The sequence below is a fragment of the Ahaetulla prasina genome, chromosome 2, assembly GCF_028640845.1.
Source record: "Ahaetulla prasina isolate Xishuangbanna chromosome 2, ASM2864084v1, whole genome shotgun sequence".
NCBI lineage: Eukaryota > Metazoa > Chordata > Lepidosauria > Squamata > Colubridae > Ahaetulla > Ahaetulla prasina.
Window position 1 is genome coordinate 156,501,919 of NC_080540.1, and position 18,157 is coordinate 156,520,075.

An 18,157-nucleotide genomic window follows, 5' to 3' on the forward strand; every position below is an offset into this window, starting at 1 on the left:
TATTATTAAAATAATATGTATTAAGACAATGATGAGGTAGGTTTTTAATTTAGGAGCGAGGCACAAAGCTTCTGACAACAATAAACTTGTTTTTAAGTACCTAAAATTTAATTCCTAATCATGAAAGCATTTCCCAAGGTACTTCAGCAGCACATTATAAATATATTACTTTGCTATATTTCTGAAGGCATTTTAATATATAATACAAGAATAATTGTTGCCTAGGAAAAAATAAATACAGGTAGCCCTCAACTTGCAACTGTTCATTTAGTGACCATTCAAAGTTACAATAGCATTGAAAAAAGTGACTTGTGACCATTTTTCACACTTATGACTGTTGCAAATTCCCCACGATTATCAAAATTCAGATGCTTGGCAACTGGCATATATTTATGGCGGTTGCAATGTCCCAGGATCAAGTGAACACCTTTTGCAACATTCTGACAAGCAAAGTTATTGCGGAAGCCAGTCTCACTTAATTGTGTACTAACTTAACAACTGCACTGGTTCACTTAACAAATGTGGCAAGAAAAATCATAAAATGGAGCAGAACTCACTTAGCAAATGTCTCGCTTAGCAACAGGAGTTTTGGGTTCAATTGAGGGCATAAATTGAGCACTACCTGTATATTTTTCAAATCTCTTAATATACAAACTGCAGGAAGTGTTTTTCCATTGCAAGTATCCACCCTGGAGCTTGCAAATGAAGATCTCTGGTGAACCAGATGTCCCTGCAGGGGTGGGGGAGGGATAGCATTGTGATAACGATCAGCAGCTAGAGGACGAATTCTGGCCTGCACTGTCTTTCCAGATATAAAGGAGACATGAAATTGCCCACTTCAGAATGCTGCAGGAACTAAGGTTTGTGCGGTCAACTCGTGAGCTGAACGCTTGGGAATGGAGAGATTCTAATCTAGCTCATAGCTATGATGGAGCCTCTGCAGACACAACATTTGCACAAGCTTTCTTAAGCACTTTTGGATGTAATTAATTTATACCCGGTTTCCCCGAAAATAAGACAACCCCTGATAATAAGCCCAATCGGGCTTTTGAGCACATGCGTTAAAATAAGCCTCCTCCTTCCCCCGAAAATAAGCCCTCCCTGGAAATATTTAAATGCAGAGCTGGAAATCAGGAAAGATGGCAAGAGGAGCTCCATGCGCCCCAAAATAATAACACCTCCCCAAAAATAAGGCCATATGCTTATTTCGTGATTAAAAAATATATAATTTTCTTTTTTTTCAGGGAAACACGGTATCTAAAGAGAGATTTTCTAAGTAACAGGATAGGAGAATTCAACTTGGTGAGTCAACATTCTTTCTGGATCAAAAAGGGAAAATAATGGTTTTAAAAATTTAAAACTGGTATAATGGTGTGTCAAATTTACAGTATGTTGGAAATGTAATCAATTCAAAGGGAATTTTTATAACTTTTGATGGACATATTAAAACTTTTGATGGACATATTAAAAAAATAAGCTATTGAGATCAGATATATATTTTAATTTGGAACATTTTTAAAATATGTGTACAATTGAAACCAGAGGTTTTTTTTCCAGGCATGTTGGATAAACAGTTGGGGAAAAACAAGGGGCAATTGGGGATGCATCTTATGAAGTACTAATTATGTTACTAATTTTATAATGCTGGGAGCAAATAAAAACAAAGAGTACCATATGTACATACAAACACTATAATAACAGAAGAAAAATGTATGCAGAAGCACATCTAAAATGAAGACCAAGAAGAGCAATAAAATACACAGCAGTGTATACATTTTTGTATTTAAAACACAGATATGCTGCTTTAACTGGAAACTGGGGAAAAAGGAATCTATCTGCAGTCTTGGAGATTACTGTCTAACTCATGAGAGTTTATTTAGCAACCCAATTTCTGTATCTGAACCTGTCTTGTTTCTAATCTGGCCATTTCCCAATGCCCTACAAGAAATCAACCATATAACAGTCATCAACAGAAAACTATGATCCTTTCAAGTGTCCACAGAAGTTTCCTCACTTTTAAAGTCCAATTGTCCAAGCTTTAGTTGAGACTTACCAACTCAAGGTTCTGTCGGTTGCCATAGGCAGCTGCATAATGGACAGCAGTGTATCCCTGTTTGTCTCGGAGAGAGGGGTCAGCACCATTATCCAGTAAGAACTCTAAACAACTGGAATAAATACAATTCAATGAACCCAAGCATCAGATACATATAAAAGCTCTGAAAATTCTGTGGAAATCTAGATTTGGTTACGGTCACTAAATCATAAAACCAGTTCACACAAACCACAGTAAAGAAGATACAGTAGCTCCTTCCATGGAATAGGGAAACATTCAGCGGTGGGTTTCTTATACTACCAGTTTGCCCCATGCATGCACACTCACTTCGTGTGCATGCATGCCTGGTTCGCACGCACGCCTGCCTTCCACAGATGCGCCTGGTTTTTCGCACATGCGCTTTGCTTGCGCGCTTGCCTTCCGCGCATGCGCCCAGCCTCAAAAACATGCCTAAACAGGATGGCATAGAGCCGTGATGGCGAATCTATGGCACACAAGCCACAGGTGGCACGTGTAATCATATCAGCAGGCCTGCAAGATCAGCTCCAGTGCACATGCGCGCACCAGCCAGCTGATTTTCGGGCCTTCTGGGCCCATCAGAAGTAAGGAAACAGGCTGTTTCCTGCCTCCAGAGGGCCTGGGTGGTGGTGGGGAAGGCCTGTTTTTCTCTCTTACCTGGCTCCAGAGCCTTTCTAGGAATCTGGGGGTTGGAAAACTGCCTTTCCCATCCCTCCCCAGGCCCTCCGGAGGCCAGAAACAGCCCATTTACCAACTTCCAGTTGGACAGGAAGTGACATATTTGCTTTTCCCCAGCCTCCAGAGACTCCTAGAGAGGGTCTGGAGGCTGGGGACAGCAAAAAATGTCACTTCCTGTCCAACCGGAAGTTGGTAAACAGGCCGTTTCTGGCCTCCAGAGACTCCCAGACTTCTAGAGAGGCTCTGGAGACAGGTAAGAGAGAAAAACGGGCCTACAGGGCCATTGCATGTCGGGAAGGGGGAAGAGTTGCGTGCGCATGCGCAGGGGTGTGGGCAGGCATGCGCGTGACCCCCCACCCTCCCGCCCGCCCGCCCGCCCACGGCACGCAATGGCAAAAAGGTTAGCCATCACTAGCATAGAGCTTGGGCAGGTGGGCGGGTCCACCCGCTATTTCCGCTACTGGTTAGGGCAAACCAGTCCGAACCAGCTAAACACCACCTCTGGAAACATACAGCTTAATACAACAACAAAAAAGTAGCCATAGTCCATAGGAAGCTCCCAGGAAAGAAACTTCTGTGTTTTCTCTTGTATCGTTAACACGCCACATATAAAACGCAGATGATTTCCTGTTTTATAGCAAATTAATACTTGGGCATTTAACAAAAACACATTCAAGAAAAATTTGAGATGTGTGTGCACACCCATCGAGCATTTATAAAAAAAAATAAAGGATATCTGTTTAGAGTTGTTTTGTAAGCTGAGGCAGGAAAAACAAAAGAACATCTAAAGAGTTTATTTTCTATCCCTATTTAACACAGGCTGAATGCTGAACAATGTGAGTTACTTTAATGGAATCTCGAGAAGATGAATGTTCTCTAAAACATCAACTGTGTTGCATTCAAAGTATGTGGAGAAAAGAGATAGCCAAGTTTATTCAAGGGATAACAAAGAGAGTTCGGATGAGCTACTCACAAGATGGCCTCCTTCAGTCGTGACTCTTTCAGTGGCTCTTCATCAGTGTCATGGCTGTTTCCTGAATGAGTCTCAGCTCTGCAAGAGCAGAAAACTAGATTAGTTTAGCCAATATACAGGAGACACATAATGTGTGAATATCTTATCCCACTAGTGGACAACTGATTGTCCCAAGAGGACTCGTGAGAAACTGGGACTGTTGTGGAAGGCCACCACCCAGCTGCTGCCACTGCTCTGCCCTGCCCTGCCAACACTTCCACTGCACCCATGCCCCACCCAAGCCATAGCAGGCTGGATTACGGCTGCCTGCAGGCTGGAGGTGGTTCATGGGTCGTAAATGCCCAGGTCTATATTATCCAATAAAACTCTGCATTTTAGAATCTATTTACAAAATTTATTTTATAATAATCACATATGAGAATTTGTTAAAAAAAATATACTAAATCAGGACTGATGGCAACAACAGCTTAATGGATTATTAAACTTCACATAGATGAATCTCACCAAAAATTAACAGTTACCCAAATGAGATTAAACTAAATCCCAGGCAATGAGGCAGAAGCTTATCATTGGCTTCTGCTTTCCTTACAATAGAGGGGAAAGGCTTACAGACATTAAGGTAATGTATACACTCCAAGAAACACCGTGAGAATCAAAGCTGATCTTTCTTTGAATCAGTGTATCATAAAAGCAGGAAGCCTTGTCACAACAGCCTCAAGTTTATGATATTTTTAAGCAGCAGTAATTTAGAGCATGATTTAGAGTTTAGATTTCTAAACATATGAACAAGTGAGACTAAGGGCATTATACTTCAGACAGATAGAAAACTGAAGACCTACTTTATCCTAAACAGCTCATAGAATAGAATGTAGACACTGATTCCTTGATTCACAGTGTTTCTTAGGAAGAGCTTTTGTGTTGAATTGTTTCCCCAATCTTATTTTCTGGTGCCAGGAAACCAAATAAGATAATTCCATGGAAAGATTCTCTGATGAGAAAACTGAAACTAATTGTACTCAGCTAAGGCATACTCTTTCCTTTTTTTTCCTTCCTTCCTACCTCCTGTAAGTGTCTGAAGCAGCAGCATAATGTAAGGGGGTGCAGCCTTTACAGTCAGCTTCATTAATACTGGCTCCGGCAGTGACTAGTGTCACCGTACACTGATAGCTGCCATTCGCGGCTGCATAGTGCAAAGGAGTCCTGGATAAAAAAAAAAAAAAGCAGGAAAGGGAATATCAGATAATGTTTCTATGTGACATATAAGCAGGTTACACCAGTTCATCAACTCAATGGCAAGTTCATGTAGCAAACTGATCCGGATTAGAAGACAACAGCCCCAGATTGAAGCAGCTACTCGACCAAGTCTAGTCAAGTAATATATTGGAGGAATGAGAAGTCTGAATCCTTTTCGTTGTTTTTAAAACTGCTCCGGTACAAAAAAGCACTGCACAATTGCAGTGTTTTATTCTCAAAGCAACCTTTGAAGATTGTTCTAAGAATGCCATTTTAACAGATCCAGAATTCAGTCTATTAGACGAGAGGGATTTTAAATTCCAGTCCTGCCACCTTTAAAGCAGATCTTGCATCCCAGAACTGCTACCACTGAGTTACATCAGCAAACTAAAAAGTGCCAAATTCAACTATCCAACTCCCAAAAGCACAGCACTGAGGGTCAGCCAGGTAGAAAAAAACACATGCAAGCGAGCGCCTCGATCTCAGTAGTATTTTAACAGAACTTCTAACTTCATTTCTCAAGGAGGCCCAGCACATGTTTTTTAATCTTGGACATTTCTTTCCCACCCAGGGTCTCAAAGATACCATGTTCTATATTTACCTTCCAAACTTATCTCTCCTCCTCAAGTCAGCTCCGCTGCTCAACAGCAAGTTAAGACATTCAACATTCCTGCAGAGAAGCCAAAGGGTAAAGAAGATATTTCTGAATAACATTGTGGGGTTTTTTCCCCCAGATGAAATAACAGGCTGAGAATTTGTCTCAGTTCCAAATGCAGAACGTTAACCCAACAGACACCCTCCATGTACCAGTCATGTCCAGTGTAGAAGGGAAAGGTGGGGATGGAGAAAGATGCCAGCCTTATTTCTTAAGTCTTTTACTGCATGATGCAGTAACAGTGGAAGATGATGTGGCATGGGAAAATCAATCTACCTCTGCAAAAGGCAATGCTGTATTAATTAATATTACTCTATGCTAACAAAGATTAGCCTAATATTTGCTTTGATCACAGAGAATTGTCTCCATCTGACTACAGTAATATTCCAAGAATAGATTATTCTCCAAGACTATTTTTCTCCAACTGGACAGAAGTGGTCAACTGCATACAGATGCTCTTCTACAGATACTATTTGATGGTCATAATCACCCATGTGACTGACCCAATTTTACAACCTTTTTTTTTTTTGCAGCAGTCGTTAAGCGAACCAAATGTTCGCTGCAGATTGGTTTTGCAGAAAATGTTGTAAAATTGGTAATGTTTCTGTGAGATGCTGCAAACAGCTAATAAATGTGAGCCGGTGGTCAAGTGGCTGAAGTATGGTCATATGATTTGGGTGTGTGCGCGTGCAGTGGCCAGAACTTTGAAACTGGGTCATAAATACCGCTGGGGAGGTTTATCATAATTCTGAATGGTGGCTAAGCAACCAGTCGTTAAATCGGGGACTACCTGAAAGTTAACCGTTCTTTCTCCTAATCTAAAGATAATAAGATTGGGAATCTTTTTTTCAGAGTTATCCCAAGGAATGTCTTGCCACATGAACAGTAAATTAATTCCTCACCCTCCGGAAGCAGCAGCATGGAGGCAGGTCCTCCCGAGGTTATCTGGCGTATTGATATCAAAGCCTGCAGACAGCACATGCTCGTTGCTGAGTGAGGAGACAATGCTGTACAACTGACCTGAGAATCAGAAGAGAGTGAAAGTTGACTGAGAAATGGGATTAATTTACCATGACTGTGTCGCAGATACCATGGAAATTATGATTCTGGAATTTACTGAAATTATCAATCAACCTCTTCTATATAGAGGAAAGCCACACTTCCTAGGTATGTATTATGCTAGTCCCTTTGGGGATAAAAAAATGTAATGGAAAACATAGCTAAAAAAAATACGTAGGAGATAAGAAAAGGAAATATAAATGATCTAATTTCTACCAATCCTGTTTCCGATCTCTCTCCATAACTTTCAATCCTTGTAAACCATTCTCACTTTCCGCTTGTAGGCTGTTTCATATGTTGTCTTGCGTTCTTTAAATTTTCCACCTCTCTTTTTATGATGATCTCAACAATTCCATCCAACCAGATTTTTTTTCCATCTTCCTTTCAATCTATTTTTAAATTCAATCCTCATTTATTTTCTCCACCTAAGGTTGACTCAGACTTCCGTCCTTCCGAGGTGTGTAAAATGAGGACCCAAATTGTTGGGGGCAATAGGCTGACTCTGTAAACCGCTTAGAGAAGTCTGTAAAAGCACTGTGAAGCGGTGTATAAGTCTAAGTGCTATTGCTATAACCAAATCACTTTAACCTATTTCTTTTGGCACTGATTAAAATCAACACCACCTTTCTTTAGGCTAGTTTTTTTTTTTTTACACCGAGGATTACATTTGGCCTTTAAATGATAAATTATATGCTGGACTGTAAAAAGTATCAAGCTAGGATAAAATAAGTAAATATTATTTAATGCCTATTTATACTTAATTTTAATTATTAATTTTAATAAATGCAGTTAACTATGTACTTACTAACTTACCCCTTCCATCATACGAAACACTATAAATTTGGATGCAATTCTGACTAGGGATTTTGCTGGTCATTTGCCAAAGTTAGAGTCCCTGTGGCAGCCTTGAAGCCACAGGCTTACACCTTGAATTTAGATTCTTGCTAAAAAATGCCTCAGATCTGCCAACTACTAGGTAATATGTTTAGACAATTCCTCTATTTTTTTAAGCATTCACACAGTTGGCTTGCTCTGAATTCAGCCACATATACAAAAACAACCGTCTCCTCATGAACCAAGCCCCCACAGGCCAATGGAAAACTTACCTGAGGAAAGTAGCTTACGACAACAGTCTGAGAATCCAAAGAGAACAGCTAAGTGCAGAGGGAACATGTCATGGATCCCACGCCTGGAAGAATAAAAGATGAAAACATGATAGGGCAGAAGGCCAAGGCTGCAAACAGAGCAGGAACAAAGTGATCTCCACCCCCACATGGGCACACTGACTTCATTTAGAGCCTTGGTGGTGCAGTGGTCAGAGTGCAATAATTATAGACTAATTCTACCAGCTGGCAGCAATTCGACCCTGACCAGCTCAAGGTTGACTCAGCTCTCCATCTTTCCAAAGTTGGTAAAATGAGGAGCCAGATGGTTGGGGACCATATACTGACTCTGTAAACCGCTCAGAGGGCTGTAAAACACTGAGAAGCAGTATATAAATCTAAGTGCTATTGCTATTAATACCTTGCATGCCATCAATTCCAAAGTACCATCATCCTCAACAATGTGTTGATATACTCTACTGTCACTACTCTACTATAGAGTCCAATAATCTCACATTTCAACCTGGTTGTGGCTAATTAGCAGAGTATACATTTGGCTGAGCATTACTTTAAGCCAATTGTAAGTGTGGTTTCTTCTGCCCTGATGATCGGGCCGCGGTGTGGCTCAGGCTGTAAGAAGCCTGTTATTAAAACACAGCTGCCTGTAATTACTGCAGGTTCTAGTCCCACCAGGTCCAAGGTTGACTCAGCCTTCCAGGTAAAATGAGGACCCAGATTGTTGGGGGGGGCCAATAAGTTGACTTTGTAAATATACAAATAGAATGAGACTATTGCCTTACACACTGTAAGCCGCCCTGAGTCTTCGGAGAAGGGCGGGATATAAATGTAAAAAAAAAAAAAAAAGTCAGAATTCTAGATCTATGACCTTAACATTAATTCGGATAAGAAATATGCCCTCACCTTGCAGTGTCAGCACCATTCGTCATCAAAGTACTAATTAGCAGCTCGTGGCCATATCTAGCAGCAACGTGGAGGGGGGTATTGCCATATTTGTCAGCGCAGTCAATCTCACTGCCTGAGAAACAAACAGACTGCATCAATATTTTTTTCTTCAATTCGCTCCGAGGCAACAGGTGACTCCACTGTAGCCACCAGGAGATCAGAATGTACCAGATAGAACAGGGTTAGGCGATTTGTTTTTACATGGGACTAGATGAGAAACGTGATCTGTTGTGGAGGGCTGCTATCCTGTCGCTGCCCTTGCACCACCGCCCTGCCCCCCACCAATGCTGCCAATGCCTGACACACACACACACCCCATTGCCACGGGCTGGGCTGGATTACCCACGGGCCGGATATGGTGCACAGCACATAAAATGCCCAGGTATGATACAAAATTACTGACTGAGTCATAAGAGTTGGAAGTGATCATAGAAGTCATCTAATTCAACCCTCTCTTCAGTGTAGGATCCACTGAGAGTGAATGTTTAATAACTTTACATACATGTCCCTTTGTGCCTAACTTTCAGAACAATAAAGAGAAAATTAATCTGGAGGAAATCAAAGTTGCTGTAATTCAAAATGACCAAAAAAATACTGAAAGTAACACATGCAAGTAAGTTCGAATACCTTCAGGGACTGGTAACTTTTTAAAGGCAATGAGTGTCAACAAATAAACAACTGAAATCTTGAACAGCATCCCCAAAACTTACATGATGTTTCAGTCTTGTAAGAGCTCAGCCTGAAAAAACAGTACTGTAAAATATTAGGATGGTTTTCCTTAACAGGAAATAGCTGACAACTTACCATTTTGTATGAGAATCTGAGACCGTGTAAACCGTCCATGAATGGCAGCCATGTGCAAAGGACTCTTCCCTTCTTTACTCTGCAAACATCAAAGCTTTAGTCAGCCAACAAGGAGGTCCATTTGCTATCCCCAGGAATGCTTAAGTCATTTTCGTTTTCCCCGTGGCCCTATTTATTCAATGCAGGACATCTGGCCATACCTGAAAGTTCACATCAGCTCCATTATTGACAAGAAGTTCCAGGCACAGGGCTCCGTTGGTGGAGACGGCAGCAAAGTGCAGAGGGGTAAAGCCCTTTTCATTGGGCTGATTGACATTGGCGCCATAGTTGACCAGTTCATTTGCCACGGCATCCTGGCCCATGTAACAGGCAATGTGAAGTGCAGTGTTGCCAAAGGAATTTGGTTCATCAATCTGTAAGAAAACACAGGAAGGTAGCATTTGAATAGGCTGAGACTTTGTGTTGGGTACAGGGTTTGGCCAAAAAGGGGTGGGGGTGGGGAATTCATATGCTGTTGCTGTCTGACAGCCCAACCCGTTATACTCAAGCTCGTCTTCTCTCCAAGAAATCTTAACAGATTGAGTTGGAAGGGACCTTTTAAGTCATCTAGTCCAACCCCCTCCCCTACCCAAGCAGGAGACCCTACACCATTTCTGACAAATGGCAGTCCAATCTCTTCTTAAAAGCTTCCAGTGATGAAGCTCCCACAACTTCTGAAGGCAAGCTGTTCCAGTGGTTGATTGTTCACATTACCAGAAAAATTCTCCTTATTTCCAGATTGAATCTCTTCTTGTTAAGTTTCCATCCATTATTCCTTGTCTGCCCTTCTGGTGCTTTAGAAAATAGCTTGACCTCTTCCTCTCTGTGGCAGCCGCTCAAATATTGGAACACTGCTTTCATGTCCCCCTGGTCCTTCTCTTCACTAAACTAGCCATGCCCAGTTCCTGCAACTGTTCTTCATATGTTATAGCCTCCAGTCCCTTTATTATTTTTGTTGCTCTTCTCTGCACTCTTTCTGGAGTCTCAACTTCTTTTTTATAGTGTGGTGACCAAAATTGGATTCAATATTCTAGATGCAGTCTTACTAAGGCTTTATAAGGCTATATATATACATACACACACACACACACACACTATCTATCTATCTATCTATCTATCTATCTATCTATCTATCTATCTATCTATCTATCTATCTATCTATCTATCTATACACACACATATACATATACATATACATACACTGTACTTATTTAGTTTACCATTACAGGTAGTCCTCAACTTACAACAATCCATTTAGTGACCATTCAAAGTTATAACCGCACTGAAAAAAGCAATTTATGGGATTTTTAGTTAAAGTCCCAGCCTTGCTTCTTGTTTCCTGACCAGGCAGCATATAAGCATGGAGATTAGCAAGTTCATCCTTTCCTCCCCTCCTTTTGGGAGATAAATTGATAAGACAGGCTATCTTATCTTGACAATAAGCCAACCAACTTTTTTTTTAAAAAAAAAGTTAGAGTTATGTCAAAGATTAAATTTCAGAACTGTCCGGATCATGATTGACAAGAAAATACAATGGTTCAATACAATGGTTAACTGTATTTTAACTGTATTTATATATTGTCTATTTTACTTGGCTGTGAACCGCCCTGAGTCCTTTGGGAGAAGGGCGGTATACAAATTTAATAAATAAATAAATAAATAAATAAATAAGACAGAACAGCTGTTCGGCTACAAACTAAGAGTCTTTATCCAAGCAAAGGCAAGAAATGTTTCATAGCATTCCTCTTTTTATTCTTATTACAAGGGGATCCTAAAGAAAAAAAATTCTTCTTGAACAGTGTCTGAAGAATGAATAGATGCTATTACCCTTAATTCTCTAACTTACATAAAGAGAATTGGTTATTACGCAGAGATCAAGACTTAGCACAATTTCCTGGCTAGATATATTATCTATTTCTATGGAAATAGCAGGGCCCTTAACTTCCTGGAATTCTCCAGTTTCTTTGTGATTTAAAAATAATTCAGAAGCTGCTATTTGTGGGTGGTTTTTAGTTCTATTGTCACTTTCTCCCAGAGAAAAAATATTCTGCCATTCCAGATTTTGGTGCTCTCATCTTGCGCCACGTGATCACCCAGTTCCAGTTGTTGCCCAGTTTCCCCCTTGATTTTAAAAGAATTTTTAATCTCTCTCAGAGGGAGGAACTGGGTAAAAAGACTCTGTATATAATCAAGAACCATTAATGGCTATTCCTGCAACCTACATTCTCAACAACTCCATTAAGAAAACCCTGTCTTAATCTTCAAACTTCAGCTAATATTCGTTGTACTTTGCTTAAATCAAGTAAAATCCCGTTTTTAGGAAGTTCCGCTGAATTCATAAGGTCTTCCTTTAAAGTTGTATATAGGATAATACTATAAATCTCCCTTGATTTGCATTACTGTATCTGAAAAGCTGTAATGCTTATAAAATCTGTATATTGCATCTTAACTTAGATGAAAATATTTCCTCTTGACAGCTACTCTCAATTTTTAAACGCTACAGGTAGCATTTGGGACTGGAAATTGCTATTGCTAAGAGATGCAGTTGTAAAGCATAACATCACATTTTTATTTATTAAATTTTTATACCGCCCTTCTCCCGAAGGACTCAGGGCGGTTTACAGCCATAATAAAAAACAACAGCAAAATACACATAAAAACATGATTAAAAAACTTATTATACAAATGGCCGAATTAAAACAATTAAAAATAAAACCCCAATTTATAAAATATTAAAACGTTAAAACTAATTAAAATCCTATTAAAATCCTATTAAAATCCTATGCCAGTCCTGCGCGAACAAACAAATAGGTCTTCAACTCTCGGCGGAAAGTCCGAAGGTCCGGCAATTGTCGAAGTCCAGGGGGAAGTTTGTTCCAAAGGGTGGGAGCCCCTACAGAGAAGGCCCTCCCCCTGGGGGCCGCCAGCCGACATTGCTTGGCGGACGGCACCCTAAGGAGTCCCTCTCTGTGCGAGCGTACAGGTCGGTGGGAGGTATTCGGTAACAGCAGGCGGTCCCGTAAGTACCCTGGCTCTAAGCCCTAATGACCATGTCACCTAGTGACAAGCGTTTGGGTTGCAAAAGTTCAGCAAGGAGCTCATGTGACTGCAACTTCCAACTTCCTGCCACCTTTCTTATTGACTTTGTTCACGGAAGGTTAGCAGGGAATGCCAGAAATTGTGCTCACATGATTACAGGAACAGTGTGACAGCCAGAATTCCCCAAGACACATTATAAGTGCCCCTCGTTCGGCATGACTCCCAAGTCACTGAATGAGCTGTAGTAACCCAAGGACTACCTGTTACTTAAAACAAGCAGCATACAAAATTGACTCATGAGCTTAATATAAACTCACATGTGTATCATTACAGTAACCCTAATTTGCCGGAAAGTATACGCGTGCACATCTGAAGGGAACAAGCCTGAAAAGAGGATAGGCACAGTACAAAGCAACCAGGCAGCATATAAGCATGGAGATTAGCAAGTTCATCCTTTCCTCCTCCTTTGGGAGATAAATTGATAAGACAGGCTATCTTATCTTGACAATAAGCCAACCAACTTTTTTTAAAAAAAGTTAGAGTTATGTCAAAGATTAAATTTCAGAACTGTCCGGATCATGATTGACAAGAAAATACAATGGTTCAATACAATGGTTAACTGTATTTTAACTGTATTTATATATTGTCTATTTTACTTGGCTGTGAACCGCCCTGAGTCCTTTGGGAGAAGGGCGGTATACAAATTTAATAAATAAATAAATAAATAAATAAATAAGACAGAACAGCTGTTCGGCTACAAACTAAGAGTCTTTATCCAAGCAAAGGCAAGAAATGTTTCATAGCATTCCTCTTTTTATTCTTATTACAAGGGGATCCTAAAGAAAAAAAATTCTTCTTGAACAGTGTCTGAAGAATGAATAGATGCTATTACCCTTAATTCTCTAACTTACATAAAGAGAATTGGTTATTACGCAGAGATCAAGACTTAGCACAATTTCCTGGCTAGATATATTATCTATTTCTATGGAAATAGCAGGGCCCTTAACTTCCTGGAATTCTCCAGTTTCTTTGTGATTTAAAAATAATTCAGAAGCTGCTATTTGTGGGTGGTTTTTAGTTCTATTGTCACTTTCTCCCAGAGAAAAAATATTCTGCCATTCCAGATTTTGGTGCTCTCATCTTGCGCCACGTGATCACCCAGTTCCAGTTGTTGCCCAGTTTCCCCCTTGATTTTAAAAGAATTTTTAATCTCTCTCAGAGGGAGGAACTGGGTAAAAAGACTCTGTATATAATCAAGAACCATTAATGGCTATTCCTGCAACCTACATTCTCAACAACTCCATTAAGAAAACCCTGTCTTAATCTTCAAACTTCAGCTAATATTCGTTGTACTTTGCTTAAATCAAGTAAAATCCCGTTTTTAGGAAGTTCCGCTGAATTCATAAGGTCTTCCTTTAAAGTTGTATATAGGATAATACTATAAATCTCCCTTGATTTGCATTACTGTATCTGAAAAGCTGTAATGCTTATAAAATCTGTATATTGCATCTTAACTTAGATGAAAATATTTCCTCTTGACAGCTACTCTCAATTTTTAAACGCTACAGGTAGCATTTGGGACTGGAAATTGCTATTGCTAAGAGATGCAGTTGTAAAGCATAACATCACATTTTTATTTATTAAATTTTTATACCGCCCTTCTCCCGAAGGACTCAGGGCGGTTTACAGCCATAATAAAAAACAACAGCAAAATACACATAAAAACATGATTAAAAAACTTATTATACAAATGGCCGAATTAAAACAATTAAAAATAAAACCCCAATTTATAAAATATTAAAACGTTAAAACTAATTAAAATCCTATTAAAATCCTATGCCAGTCCTGCGCGAACAAACAAATAGGTCTTCAACTCTCGGCGGAAAGTCCGAAGGTCCGGCAATTGTCGAAGTCCAGGGGGAAGTTTGTTCCAAAGGGTGGGAGCCCCTACAGAGAAGGCCCTCCCCCTGGGGGCCGCCAGCCGACATTGCTTGGCGGACGGCACCCTAAGGAGTCCCTCTCTGTGCGAGCGTACAGGTCGGTGGGAGGTATTCGGTAACAGCAGGCGGTCCCGTAAGTACCCTGGCTCTAAGCCCTAATGACCATGTCACCTAGTGACAAGCGTTTGGGTTGCAAAAGTTCAGCAAGGAGCTCATGTGACTGCAACTTCCAACTTCCTGCCACCTTTCTTATTGACTTTGTTCACGGAAGGTTAGCAGGGAATGCCAGAAATTGTGCTCACATGATTACAGGAACAGTGTGACAGCCAGAATTCCCCAAGACACATTATAAGTGCCCCTCGTTCGGCATGACTCCCAAGTCACTGAATGAGCTGTAGTAACCCAAGGACTACCTGTTACTTAAAACAAGCAGCATACAAAATTGACTCATGAGCTTAATATAAACTCACATGTGTATCATTACAGTAACCCTAATTTGCCGGAAAGTATACGCGTGCACATCTGAAGGGAACAAGCCTGAAAAGAGGATAGGCACAGTACAAAGCAACCAGGCATGCGCTAAAACTGGTAGTATCATCACACTTGCCTCAACTCCAAGCCTCAGCAGATGTTTCACAACTTCAATCTGGCCGCTGGCTGCTGCTGTGTGCAGCAGTGTGTAACCCTTTTTGTCTTTGCACGTGATGTCAGCTCCACGGGCTACCAGTAGCTTCAAGACTTCCAAATGCCCTAAGAAAAGACAATGCAAAAGACTGAAACCATTCAAATGCTTCCACGCTATAGCAAATGGGCTTACAATATTCTAGATAAGAAAAGAGTCTGAAAGGATGACTCAAATCTTATGAATAAATGATCATATAATATTTTTATTATATACTTCGTGTATACTGCACAAATCAAAAAGAGGGCTGTGAAAATATTTACAGACTCCTCACATCCTGGTCATAAACTGTTTCAACTCCTACCCTCAAACCAACGCTATAGAGCATTGTACAACTGAACAACTAGACACAAGAACAGTTTCTTCCCAAACACCATCACTCTGCTAAACAAATAATTCCCTCAACACTGTCAAACTATTTACTAAATCTGCACTACTATTAATCTTTTCATCATTCCCATCACCCATCTCCTTCCACTTATTACTGTAACTTTGTTGCTTGTATCCTTACGATTTATACTGTAATTGACTGTTTCCTGATTGCTTAATTGTAACCCATGACTATCATTAAGTGTTGTATCATTAAGTGTTAAATTTGTACCCTATGACTATCATTAAGTGTTATAAGTGTTGTACCTTGATGAAGGTATACTTTATGTATAATGTGAGCATATGCACCAAGACAAATTCCTTGTGTGTCCAATCACACTTGGCCAATACAAAATTCTATTCTATTCTATTTTGCAAGATTCGGGAGTTTATTTTATCATGAAAGATTCTAGGTAAGAAGGATTTTTTCCATTTGTCTTATGTGGAGCATGATACAGAATGCAAGAGAAGCCAGGATTTGGATTCCAAGTACATTATTATAAAATTATTCAAGCAGTATAGAATAGGAGACTATGAGTATAATGCAGGGGTGTAAATTCTCTACCCTCCGCCCCCCAATAAGAGTCTGCTTTAGCATGAATTCCTGCTATACTATTAATCACAGTGCAACATTAAATGAGGATCAATAATACTTGGAGTTAAAACCTAATTATTTTAATGGCAACAATATTCAAACTATTTAATTGGTGGACGGAGTCAGTTGTCCTCCAAAGAATAGCAACATGTTTTCGAGCAGCCCAATGCCTCTCTTTTAATCAAGACAAGAATTTTAATCAAGACAAGAATTTAAGCAGCATTAGCATTTCTGGAAGCATAATTACGGTCCAACTTTAGCATCCTGCATTTAATATGTTTACAGCATTCATATTTCATCTTCTTTTGATTTATTCCACATAAAAGATATTGGTTAGCTTCAAAGAATCTATATTTTTTTTAGTTCTGGTGTTTTATTTGTTTTAAAAGTTGTATGTGTGTGGTGTGTGTACATGTGTGTGGAAATGCATAGGTTCAGTGTGTAAGTGCTGTGTGTATGAGGAAATGCTTATTAAGTTCAATGTTACTTTGCACAAAGTCAGTAGAGCTACTCCCACTCAGACTGAGTAACTAGAAAATGTAGTTTTCCCAAAGGCCAAGTGGATTAATTTAGCTCCAGTCGGCTGCATTCATCATGCAAATTAGATTTTGTCTGTTGCACAAAGTACACACATCTGTTACAGTCTCTCTTACTATTTTTTTTCCTTTCTGACAGTCAATTCCATCCAACCAAATATTGGTAGTTGAAAGTTCAAAAAGGTGTCATGATCAAAGGTTTGTAAGTGTAATAATTTAAGAAGTAAGTGTGCTGGTTTAATCTGTCTTTGATTGTGACTCGAAAACCTGATGTTTTCTGCTCAAACTCAGAAGCCTCATATATGAAATAAATGCACAGCTGAAAAGAGAATATCCTTGTTTAAAGAATATTTTTAAAGATATACTTCATTATGTACCCAGTTTATTCATCCGTTGGGTTTAAAAAGCACATTTTTCTACTCACCTCCAAATTGCATTGTTAGTCTATTTTTAGTAACCAAAGCTGTGTATAAGATAACTAGACTATAAAAGGTGAATGTTTTGAATTAAGCTAAGCCTTAAGTCTTAATTACTTAAGAAAGATATAACATATATGTGACAGATAGGGAGAATCATTGTATATTTTCTATTAGGGATGTCTCTTTAGTCCCAACTATAATAAAATAGTAAGAAAACAAGGTAGAAGTAAATAAAGCAAAATTCTAAAAGAATGTCATGGGACATAAAGAGTGAAAACATCAAGTAACACAAATTTCTGCAATACATTTATGGAAACTGCCTCTGGGAAAAAAGGCTGTGGTCTGTGATAGTATAGCATCTCTATAGCATATAGTCGTGATGGCGAACCTATGGCACGCGTAGCCATATCACTGGGCACGTGAGCTCAGGTCTGATTTTTGGGCCTTCTGGGCCCACCAGAAGTAGGGAAACAGGCTATTTCCTGCCTCCAGAGGGCTTGGGTGGTGATGGGGAAGGCCCGTTTTTCTCTCTCACCTGGCTCCAGAGCCTCTCTATGAGTCTGGGGAGGGCAAAAACTGCCTTTCCCACCCCGCTGGAGGCCTTCCGAAGGGCAGAAACGGCCCATTTACCAACTTCCGGTTGGACAGGAATTGACATTTTTTGCTGACCTCAGTCTCCAGAGCCTCTCTAGAGCCTCCGGGAGGGTGAGAAAGGCAGTTTTCACCCTCCCCAGACTCATAGAGAGGCTCTGGAGCCAGGTGAGAGAGAAAAACGGGCCTACTGGGCCATCACGTGCCAGGAGCGGGGCGGGTGTTGTGTGTGCATGCACAGGGTACATAGAATTATGGGTGTGGCCACGTGCATGCGTGAGCCCCGTGCACCCCCCCCTGCATGGGATGGCAAAAAGGTTAGCAATCACTGGCATATAGCATTTGTTATAGCAGTCACCTCTAGATGAGATGGGTGGCATACAAATCTAATAAATATCTTGCTAAACA

At 40.1% G+C, this 18,157-nt stretch overlaps 1 protein-coding gene across 2 annotated transcripts in view; it reads right to left on the reverse strand.

Moving 5' to 3' along the window:
* Window positions 1–18,157, reverse strand: part of ANKRD52 (ankyrin repeat domain 52) — a 77,225-nt gene that overhangs the window by 35,254 nt on the left and 23,814 nt on the right. For both annotated transcript variants that reach the window (XM_058172820.1, XM_058172821.1), the window contains exons 7-16: window positions 15,165–15,307; window positions 9,740–9,952; window positions 9,540–9,618; window positions 8,694–8,808; window positions 7,776–7,858; window positions 6,513–6,630; window positions 5,557–5,625; window positions 4,782–4,922; window positions 3,723–3,800; window positions 2,054–2,165 (exon numbers count right to left, since the gene is read on the reverse strand). In XM_058172820.1, coding sequence (XP_058028803.1) covers window positions 2,054–2,165; window positions 3,723–3,800; window positions 4,782–4,922; window positions 5,557–5,625; window positions 6,513–6,630; window positions 7,776–7,858; window positions 8,694–8,808; window positions 9,540–9,618; window positions 9,740–9,952; window positions 15,165–15,307 — 1,151 coding nt within the window. The remainder of the gene's footprint in view (window positions 1–2,053; window positions 2,166–3,722; window positions 3,801–4,781; window positions 4,923–5,556; window positions 5,626–6,512; window positions 6,631–7,775; window positions 7,859–8,693; window positions 8,809–9,539; window positions 9,619–9,739; window positions 9,953–15,164; window positions 15,308–18,157) is intronic.